The sequence below is a fragment of the Dendronephthya gigantea genome, unplaced genomic scaffold (genome assembly GCF_004324835.1).
Source record: "Dendronephthya gigantea isolate DGI-Jeju-01 unplaced genomic scaffold, DenGig_1.0 000667F, whole genome shotgun sequence".
NCBI lineage: Eukaryota > Metazoa > Cnidaria > Anthozoa > Malacalcyonacea > Nephtheidae > Dendronephthya > Dendronephthya gigantea.
The window spans coordinates 2,778-13,544 of record NW_021163677.1 but is presented as its reverse complement, the minus strand read 5'-3'; the positions used below and the strand labels follow the sequence as shown (position 1 = coordinate 13,544).

The following is a 10,767-nucleotide window of genomic DNA, read 5'->3' as shown; positions in this document are numbered from 1 at the left end:
AGTTGTGCTGTGAATATAAAGGAGTGGCAAATGGCTACCCAAAACTCAACATCGAGTTCGCCGGAAAACGACTAATTCTACCATGGTCGAGTTCGCCGGAAAACGATTAACTCGACCATGGTCGAGTTCGCCGGAAAACGACTAACTCGACCATGGTCGAGTTCGCCGGAAAACGACTAACTCGACCACGGTCAAATTCGCCGGAAAAAGACTAATTCAACCATGGTCGAGTTCGCCGGAAAACGACTAACTTGACCATGGTCGAGTTCGCCGAAAAACAATATGTCCAATTGGCCGGAAAACGACTAATTCGACCAGGGGATGTAATCATCCCACTAATTAATGGGATCTATGTTCACTGCGCATGTCAGTCAAATTTGCAACAAGCTTAATTAACAAGCTGGGAGCTCCCTTCTCAAATGTGAATCCTTAAAATTAGGAATTTTGTAAAAACTATATTAACAACTTGTACTATATATATTACGGAAATCTTTAGGAAAACTGGGAAATATATCAAAAACTTCCATAGAAATCTACAATCTCAAGCAGCTGGTAAACTTGTTGTTAAAAACAGCTGTTGCTAAGTCAAGTTTATTTATTTTTTTATCGATTTAAAACTCATAAACAAGCCATGAAGCTCATCGCTGTGTATATATTGAAAGATGAAGATAATTTCAAAAGGTAGGGTTTGTATTTTACGCATTTCTAACCGCTCAAATTCGTAGGTGATAAAAGTTAATGCCTTGTAATGTGTGAACTTTTCATTTGTAATAAACGATTTCTTTATTAAGTGGTTCTTTGTGCAAATAATATGAGCTATAATCCACAGTTTTAATATAAATTGACAAGCTACAAGTATGATTTAAAGCTCTGTTAGATTAAAGCAATCTTTGTTTGCAAAATACGAACTACAGTCGCGGTAAAATGCTTCAAGTATAAAGCTTGATATTTGGCTCGGCTTTTGGGCAGTTTGTATTCTTCTGGGGCCGGTTGTATCAAGCCCGTTTAGCTTAAACGGTGGATAATAAAGCTCAAAATAGAAAGCAAGTCTATCGTTTTATTCAACAAGCAAACAAAATGTTTTTAACCTTAATACAAAGATACTGTTTACAACTACATATTCAGTGCATAATATTCAAGTTGACTCATTCAAGAGAGATGTAAAAGTGTTATTTAACTTTGACTTATCCACCGTTTAAGCTAAACGGGCTTGATACAACCGGCCTCAGATCGCTTTTGATAAAGCCTAATCTTCTCTGAGGGAAAGTTAAGCTTCATTGCAACGCAATTTGCAAAGGCGTAGGTTTAATTTTTGCCTTGGAAACTTGTATGATTACAAACTTTCCTCAAATCTTTCTGGCTTTAAAATATGTATAGTCAGTGGGCCTCGATTGATACCTTGGAAATTGGCAAGACTTCTCACCGCAATTCTCAATACTTTGGCTTCAAATTTGGTGAGAAAAAAGCTTTATAAATACTCAACAAAATATGTCTTGCACAAAAGGTCTGAAGCTTGCACACAATCGTCTGAATTAATAACCTTGTTTATACTTAAGCTTCAAAATGGCCATTTCACAGCTGTCAGATGTGTATGATGAGCTGTCAAAAGATTGTAGAATGCGTATCCGGAAGAAATATTGAACTTTTTAAAGTTATTCAATAGTTTTCTCTTTGATAGCGATACAGAAATGCACAATTGGCAAGTGTCTATTTGGCCATCTCTGTAAAAGTTGCAATCTTAACATTAACTTTAATTTTCATTCCAGGTAATTTTGGCTGACGATATTATGAGGCTGCCAGCACCGTTACGAAGATTCCTTGCTGAATCAGAAGATGAGGTCTACTTTCTTATCCGCCTGTTGATATTCACCGTCAATGTCATTGCGTGGATATTTTCGATTTTCTTCATATGCATTGGAATATGGATTCTTCAGGAGAAAAATAATCTGGGTGTTGACAATTTGAGTTCAGACCCGGCCGCAGTGCTGATTGCGATTGGTACCATATTGTTCCTCATCACCTTCACCGGTTGTATCGGCACTTTGAGAGAGAATTTGTTTCTTTTGAAAGTGGTGAGTCAGTAGACATCTCTTTAATACAGACATCTCTCTAATACAGACATATTTCTAATACAGACATCTTTCTAATACAGACATCTCTCTAATACAGACACCTTTCTCTAATACAGACATCTCTCTAATACAAACATCTCTCTAATACAGACATCTCTCTAATACAGACATCTCTCTAATACAGACACCTCTCTAATACAGACATCTCTCTAATACAGACATTTCTCCAATACAGACATCTCTCTAATACAGACATCCCTCTAATACAGACAACTCTCTAATACAGACATCTCTCTAATACAGACATCTCTCTAATACAGACATCTCTCTAATACAGACATCTCTCTAATACAGACATCTCTCTTATACAGACATCTCTCTAATACAGGCATCTCTCTAATACAGACATCTCACTAATACAGACACCTCTCTAATACAGACACCTCTTTAATGCAGACATCTCTCTAATACAGACACTTCTCTAATACAGACATCTCTCTAATACAGACATCTCTCTAATACAGACATCTCTCTAATACAGACATCTCTCTAATACAGACATCTCTCTAATACAGACACTTCTCTAATACAGACATCTCTCTTATACAGACATCTCTTTAATACAGACATCTCTCTAATACAGACACCTCTCTAAAACAGACATCTCTCTAAAACAGACATCTCTCTAAAACAGACATCTCTCTAAAACAGACATCTCTCTAATACAGACATCTCTCTAATACAGACATCTCTCTAATTCAGACATCTCTCTAATACAGACATCTCTAATACAGACATCTCTAATACAAACATCTTTGAAGACAATCATCTCTCTATAACTTTCTAATATGTGGATAATCTTTTCTTTGCAGTACTTGGGAATGATTGTAGTCCTGTTTATAATTGAAATTGTGACGGGTCTGGTTGCATTTCTATATGCCAACAAGGTAATGGTTACTACAGTACAAAGTAAGATTGGAATATGAACTTTACGTATTACCCCCAAGAGTCTGTTTAATGTTCTTGGTATTTTCTTAGACAGAGGACAGAGTGTTTGAGGTGATAAAAAAAGGTATTATGGAGTACCATGATGATCCTGACTCAAAATTCCTGATGGACGAATTGCAGAAGAAATTTGAATGTTGTGGGGCCTATTCCTTCAATGACTGGGAGCACAATGCTTATTTCCAGTGCTCATCTGAAGATGTCCTGGCTTGCGGAGTCCCGTTCTCTTGCTGCATAACTGTAAGTTACTAGGAGGCATTAGCTTGCAATGCACCCAGATGTGACCTACTTTAGTATTTTACTCTGTCTAATGTCAGATGATTTTACTCATCAGTGGAAGAGTACTGTCAGTTAATAAGTTAACAAAACTATCTGTCAGTGTCTCTTGTTAACCCATTAGCTTGCAATGCACCCAGATGTGACCTACTAAAAATAATATATTCACATAAACTGTAGGTGGGGAAAAACAGTCAATGTGGTTTTGGAATCAGAAAAAAAGATGTAAGTGTAATCTGATTGGGTTACTGAAAATCTAAAGAAACTTGCTGTTTGATCTAAAGCAAAATCCCCCCTTGTCGTCTGACCATTAACTATATGATAATGTGATTTATTTCAAGGAAATTGAGGCAAAGCATGTTGTGTACACAGATGGTTGTATTACCAAGCTAAAATGGTGGATTAATGATTATCTGCACATCATTGGAGCACTTGGCTTCGCTTTTGCCTGTGTACAGGTATTGTACTGTATGATAGAGTTATCCAGTATAAATAAATTAGTTTAGTTTAGGTTTCCTCCTGTAGTAACACTGGATCAATAAGAGATGATCCTTACTGGACCTCTAGGAAGAACAGTTTAGAACTGATAGAGTTATCCAGTATAAATAAAGTTAGTTTAGGTTTCCTCCTGTAGTAACACTGGATCAATAAGAGATGATCCTTACTGTACCTCTAGGAACAATTAGAAACAGTCTAATTACTCGTTTTTTTCCAGCTTTTCCTAATTCTGATTGTGAACAAACTTATAATGGATCTTGAAGAGATATCAAAGACAACTGGTCATAAAAACGAGCTCACGAATTCGAATGAAATAACTAGTGGAGTCTAGCTGGAAATTCTTTTCAGCCCGACAAAACTTTGTCATCAGATCCGGCGACATCCAAGCCCAAGGTACGAAGCGTTGTGTGCCGAAAATGTAGTTTTAATGATTGTGATGATTCCCCAGCTTGGTCCAAACACGGTGATAATGCTGAAAACCTACGCGATGTTTTCTCTGTTGGTATATTTGTTCGACGGTCCTACTAATAACCGACAACAACCGACAACAAGCTAAAAATTACCGACAGAAAGCTTATTATCATCGACAACGATGAAATAGACGCTAATAAAGGATCTCTTCGACTATATTGGTAAAAAACACGAATTTCCCGTCCAAAATTCCCGTCTTGTTGTTTTTGTATGCTTCCACTGAGATGATTCCTGGCTGGTTTCCTAAACGCCAAATTGGCGTTTTTCAACCTGGTTTTGCCAACCTAATTTGCTATTTATAATCGTGCTTTTTAGTCAGAGAAATAATGAACAATTAGGAACCAATTGATAGCACGATTAACACTATCTGAAAACGACTTCATTCAATCAAAAAAGAATCGTAAAACTAGCAAAATCTTGTGAAAATGAAACGACAAAGACTTTCTTTCTGACTTTCAAGTTTGAAGCCATATAAGCCTACATTTACAAAGAGTTGGCATTCGCTTCGCTGACAAACACTTTGCTAACGTTACTCAGATCTTTGGTAAACTTTCTGCCATATTTTTTTTGGCAATTTATCCAAGAAATACTCTTCCAAGATGGCGGCCGGGTTATTAACATTCACTAAACATTGGTAAAGTCCGAACATTCAAAGATTGATTTTGAGAAATATGGTTGAACTGCATTCATTGATTTCCTTCCTGTGGGTCTTGCAAGAAACTGAGCCAATAATCGATTAAATCGTCGTTTGCCGCAAGATATATTATATAATATAAACTAGCTTTAAGTCTTAAGATAAATAAAAATATGTAACATGATTTTGTAATATATAGATGTTAAAATTCTTTCAAATTAAAAGAAATAAATTTTCAGTGAACTGATTTTTCTTGACAGTCGATAAATTTCTATTACCATAACACCAGGCAGTATTTTGAGGTATATTTTATTACACAGCAATTGTTTTAGGGTAAATATTTATTCGTATATATTGCAAATGAAATCTATAATTCATTACAAATATTGTACATCAGTGAAAGATATATATTTCTATTTTTGAACACCAAAACCTCTGTTTAAATATATGATAAGTCAAATCAAGATACACTGTATTCATATAAACAAAGTTATCAAACTCTGATCCGTCAAACAGCCAAGCGGTCCTTTGCGAATTTTATTTGGATCATATGAATCCTTGACTCAGCGAATCCTCGACGAAATTGTCCCGGGTAAGCAATAATTTTTATGAAATTAAATATCGTCGCAAGAAAATATTTCCTGCGTGAAAAGTCTTTAAATTGTTTTTAAATCTATAAACAATTTATTTCTGATTAAGCGCAAAAAACTAATATATATTATCTAGGTATTTGTTGACAAAACGTATTCGACACTTCACGTGGAGATTTGTGTGTTTTCATGTGTACATAACCTATATAATTTCCCTGTTCGTTTTTCTTATACAATTAGTTCGATTTTTTTAAATACCAAGTGATCCCGCGCATATATTTAGCCAGTCAACCGCTGGCTCAGAAGGAATGTCAAAATAGAAAACCATTCTGCAGAATTTAACCAAATATATCCTATGTTATTCTTTATGAAACCATTCGAAATTTTGTGATTATGTTTAGATATAAGAACTATAGCTTTGATATGAATTTGAAACCGAAGTAAAGTGTGTTTCAAGAGATATTAAATTGTTTCAACCGAGAAATGGTTTTTATTTGACAACTCGTCCCGGTCCTTTCCCGCCATTTTAGATCACCCGGTAAGATTGGTCACGTGGTTAAGCTGGGTTTCCGTTATTTCCATTGTGGGTAACCATCATCCATTTCGCACTCGCTGGTCCAAAACCTTTTAAATCTTCGCTGCCTTCAGTCGCTTCCTTCAACTTTTCCATCCAGGATTCGTAGAATTCCTCATACTCTCGTATTAACTGACGAACTTTGTCAGTTTTCTGCTGAATCAGCTCGATTTGAGCACGGTCTTCATTTTGCATTGGTGGGTTTTGAGAGAGTCTGAATCCAATCAACGACTCAAAAATACTTTTCTTTTCTTTTTTTTTCTTCGCTTTCGGTGCTCTGTTCGTTTCTGAAAATAAATTAATTTCATAATGTTGCATTCAGTTGCTATATAGGGATCAGCGAACATTGCATTCAGTTGCTATATAGGGATCAGCGAACATTGCATTCCGTTGCTATATAGGGATCAGCGAACATTGCATTCAGTTGCTATATAGGGATCAGCGAGCATTGCATTCCGTTGCTATATAGGGATCAGCGAACATTGCATTTAGTTGCTATATAGGGATCAGCGAACATTGCATTTAGTTGCTATATAGGGATCAGCGAACATTGCATTTAGTTGCTATATAGGGATCAGCGAACATTGCATTCAGTTGCTATATAGGGATCAGCGAACATTGCATTCAGTTGCTATATAGGGATCAGCGAACATTGCATTCAGTTGCTATGTAGGGATCAGCTAACGTTGCATTCAGCTACTATATACGGATCAGCTAACGCTGCATTCAGCTACTATATAGGGATCAGCTAACGTTGCATTCAGTTGCTATACAGGGATCAGCTAACGTTGCATTCAGCTACTATACAGGGATCAGTTAACGTTGCATTCAGTTGCTATATAGGGATCAGCTAACGTTGCATTCAGCTGCTATATAGGGATCAGCTAACGTTTGATTCAGCTACTATATAGGGATCAGCTAACATTGCATTCAGTTGGCTATATCAGGATCAGCTAACGTTGCATTCAGCTACTATATAGGGATCAGCTAACGTTGCATTCAGCTACTATATAGGGATCAGCGAACGTCGCATTCAGCTACTATATAGGGATCAGCTAACGTTGCATTCAGTTGCTATATAGGGATCAGCTAGCGTTGCATTCAGTTGCTATATAGGGATCAGCTAACGTTGCATTCAGCTACTATATAGGGATCAGCTAACGTTGCATTCAGCTACTATATAGGGATCAGCTAACGTTGCATTCAGCTACTATATAGCGATCAGCTAACGTTGCATTCAGTAACTATATAGCGATCAGCTAACGTTGCATTCAGTAACTATATAGGGAACACTAAGCTATATTAAAATTTGTCTGTCTGTTTGTTTTGTCTGTTTATTTCTTCGTCTATTTATTTGTTTGTCTGTTTATTTGTTTGTCTCCCTGTCTGATTATTTGGTTATTTACTTTGTGTAGTTATTTCTTGTTTGGTTTGTTTTCATGCGCCAAAAAACTTGCTGCGTACGCCAAAAACTTACTGCATATAATTTTGGAGATAAAGAACTCCCAAATTATTCCAAGCAAGAAGAAGCCTCCTAGAAAGCCAGCAAGTGCGTACAAAATCATATGAAAATCTTTTTCACCCAAGAATCCTTGCGAGGCGATCAATTCCTCGCTTACGTCATCTGTCGGATTCTACGAATAAAACAACGAGAATGATTGGTGGAACAACGATGAATTTCGTTTCAAACTAATCGGGAAATTTTGTTACGTTTTTCAAGCTAAGCCAATCAGAATGCCTGAATTTTTAATACTTCATGTAAAGTGTTGAATTATTTGTTTCGTTTACGATTGTAACAAAGCGTTCCTTTACCTTTAACGGATTTAAATTCTGTCGAATACTTTCAAAAATATCCTGGGGATTGTTTTTGATGTATCTTATAAAGCACTGGGTAAAGTTCTCTGAGTTTGGTGCTAAGGATAGGCCATAGTTGATTGGTAGTTCTTCGTTTGCCTTGACTCTAACTGGTTCACGTTTGATGACTTCATGGTAATAGGATAAGAGATAACTGTCCATTATTGCGACTTCCAGTGATGTTGTATCGACCAGAGCCTCGACGACATCCTTTGGTGTGTCAAAAGCTGTGACGATAGAAAGAAATACGAATAACGTCGCGTTTCAGTTCATTCAGGGCTCACATTAATTTAAGTTTGAACTGACGTGGCTACCCTCATTAAATAAAGTTGATTTGATATGAATAAAAATTTCAAGTCTTCCCAAGTTGACGAGACAGGAGTGTCCTACTCTATCTGTGTTTTTAGTAAAAGTTTCAAATATCCTACTTTTGATTCCAGCGTTCATTCCAGTTCCAATTCTTTCTTCTTGACTACCATCGACAGCCCCCATCTGAAAAAATAGAATTTCTTTCTGTGCTAACAAGATCAACAGCTAAGGTAAAGATGCATTCTTAGTTTCGATAAAGGTGTGATTCGGGTCCTACCTTCGAGCCGTGGACAACCAAACGATACTCAATGCTGGCTGAAAGCGACGCGGTCACCATTGCAGTTAAAATGGCGATGATACTCATTCCAGTTATAATCCAAATCATGCAAAACAGGCGACCTAATATGGACCTTGGTGCGCGGTCACCGTATCTAATAACATCAGAGAAACGTAAGAATATAAGCTAAATTTTAAACCAAATTTATCCCTGAATCTGGAACGGAAATCCTAAATATAGGTAAATTGTAAAATTCGTCGGAATATTTTGAATGCGGCAAATATAGGCTCTGCTAATATAGGCTCTATTTTCTCTTAGATTTATTTACAATGTTTAGTTTGAAATAATCGTTCCTGGCAAACGCTTACCCCACTGTTGTCATGGTAACAATAGCCCACCAAAATCCTTCCCAGACTCCTTCCGTAAATTTCATTGGAAATTCGTCTGGATTCTTGAAATGATCCTGTGAGAATTGTAGTGTTAATAGACCAGCGTTTTTGAATTGCGTTGCCTTGTGTTTATTGCGTTCCGTTGCGTTGCGTTGCGTTGCGTTGTGTTTCATTGTGTTGTGTTTATTGCTTCCTTTCCGTTGCGTTGTGTTTCGTTGTGTTTATTGCGTTTTATGTTGCGTTGTTTTTATTGCGGTTTCATTGCGTTCTGTTGTGTTTCATTGCGTTCTGTTGTGTTTCATTGCGTTGCGTTGCGTTGTGTTCTATTGCATTGTGTTTTGCGTTCCGTTAGTCTCTGCGTTGCGTTTCATTGCGTTGCGTTTCATTGCGTTGCGTTTCATTGCGTTGCGTTTCATTGCGTTGCGTTGCGTTGTGTTCTATTGCATTGTGTTTTGCGTTCCGTTTAGTCTCATTGCGTTGCGTTTGCGTTGCGTTTCATTGCGTTGCGTTGCGTTGTGTTCTATTGCACGAGTGCGTTGCTCATTGCGTTGCGTTTCATTGCGTTGCGTTGCGTTGTGTTCTATTGCATTGTGTTTTGCGTTCCGTTTAGTCTCATTGCGTTGCGTTTCATTGCGTTGCGTTTCATTGCGTTGCGTTGCGTTGTGTTCTATTGCATTGTGTTTTGCGTTCCGTTTAGTCTCATTGCGTTGCGTTTCATTGCGTTGCGTTTCATTGCGTTGCGTTGTGTTTTATTGCGTTGCGTTGCGTTATGTTTTGCGTTCCGTTTGTTTGATTGCGTTGTGTTTCGTTGCGTTGCGTTCTATTGCGTTGCGTTGCGTTTAATTGCGTTCTCTTGTGATTTATTGCGTTGCGTTGTGTCACGGGCTTACCAATGTCCACATGAACATTCCAGACAATATGGCCGCGAGAACGATAAACAGCAGAATAGGCCAGGCCATCCCAACCGTCTGGAACAACTCAATTGTTCGTCCTCGTTCTTATCGGTTTCCGGTACGACCAAAGTCGTCCTTGGCGCGACCAACAGAGGCACGACTGCAAGGTTTTAAATTCCTTGATATCCATGCTTGTAGTCCGATGGGAAACATATATGGGGACCCGTCCCATAAACTCTTCTCCAGTTCCTTGAGAGTTTTAATATAGTGTCCGTAGACGACATGCGTGTTCGCATGGCAACATTCTTTCAAAACATTGTTTATCACGCTTGGAAAGATCCCAGTCAATCCAACTCCATCGTTGTTGGTGATTTGCTGGTTTCACCGGATCCATAAGGACCATAGTTGGTCCACGGACAGACAACGGTAGACCGCGATTACAACGTTCGTCTAAACTCATATTTCCCATCGGGAGCTGGCAGCGAAGGTGATGTTGTAACGATGAAATTCTTCCGGTTGTGTCTTCGATTTCACGTCGTTTAAGCGAAGAAAATATATCGTGTTTGCTGATAGGCTTCGTAACAAATGGCATTTGCAAAGCCATCGTGAAAGACGATGCCCCGACGAGGCAGGCTGTGAGCCAGAGTACTTTAGCGCAGACACCCCTCATTACTGAAATAAAACGAAACACCGTTAAGTTAAATAGTTGTAGGAATTTGAGATATATATTACCCACCATTGGATAGCTCTATCAGTTCTAAACTGTTCTTCCTAGAGGTCCAGTAAGGATCATCTCTTATTGATCCCAGTGTTACTACAGGAGGAAACCTAAACTAAACTAATTCATACTGGATAGCTCTATCAGTTCTAAACTGTCCTAGAGGTCCAGTAGGATCATCTCTTATTGATCCAGTGAGGAAACCTA

General features: G+C 37.9%; 2 protein-coding genes across 2 annotated transcripts; one reads left to right on the top strand and one right to left on the bottom strand.

Annotated features, from left to right (window-relative positions):
- The first annotated feature begins 544 nt into the window (after positions 1–544).
- Positions 545–5,171, top strand: LOC114544151 (tetraspanin-33-like). Its single transcript, XM_028562864.1, has 7 exons — positions 545–681; positions 1,767–2,072; positions 2,945–3,019; positions 3,111–3,317; positions 3,534–3,578; positions 3,695–3,811; positions 4,069–5,171. Exons 2-7 carry the CDS (start codon positions 1,788–1,790, stop codon positions 4,180–4,182), a joined length of 843 nt encoding a protein of 280 aa, XP_028418665.1. The 5' UTR covers positions 545–681; positions 1,767–1,787; the 3' UTR covers positions 4,183–5,171.
- A 659-nt stretch (positions 5,172–5,830) lies between these two features.
- Positions 5,831–10,302, bottom strand: LOC114544152. The gene is made up of 8 exons (XM_028562865.1): positions 10,197–10,302; positions 9,840–9,946; positions 8,929–9,023; positions 8,561–8,714; positions 8,403–8,466; positions 7,933–8,201; positions 7,598–7,754; positions 5,831–6,407 (listed from the first exon to the last, which is right to left on the bottom strand). The coding sequence occupies exons 1-8, from the start codon at positions 10,300–10,302 to the stop codon at positions 6,103–6,105; spliced, it is 1,257 nt and encodes a 418-aa protein (XP_028418666.1). The 3' UTR covers positions 5,831–6,102.
- Positions 10,303–10,767: the final 465 nt, after the last annotated feature.

Excerpts from the sequence above, each read along its gene's own strand:
- LOC114544152 (XM_028562865.1), bottom strand. The coding sequence starts at position 10,302 with ATGAGTTTAGACGAACGTTGTAATCGCGGTCTACCGTTGTCTGTCCGT. Across the intron at positions 9,947-10,196 it reads AAATCACCAACAACGATGGA|AACGAGGACGAACAATTGAG; the intron begins GTTGGATTGACT and ends GAAACCGATAAG. Across the intron at positions 8,715-8,928 it reads GTTACCATGACAACAGTGGG|ATACGGTGACCGCGCACCAA; the intron begins GTAAGCGTTTGC and ends TGATGTTATTAG.
- LOC114544151 (XM_028562864.1), top strand. The coding sequence starts at position 1,788 with ATGAGGCTGCCAGCACCGTTACGAAGATTCCTTGCTGAATCAGAAGAT. Across the intron at positions 3,020-3,110 it reads CATTTCTATATGCCAACAAG|ACAGAGGACAGAGTGTTTGA; the intron begins GTAATGGTTACT and ends GTATTTTCTTAG. Across the intron at positions 3,579-3,694 it reads TTGGAATCAGAAAAAAAGAT|GAAATTGAGGCAAAGCATGT; the intron begins GTAAGTGTAATC and ends ATTTATTTCAAG.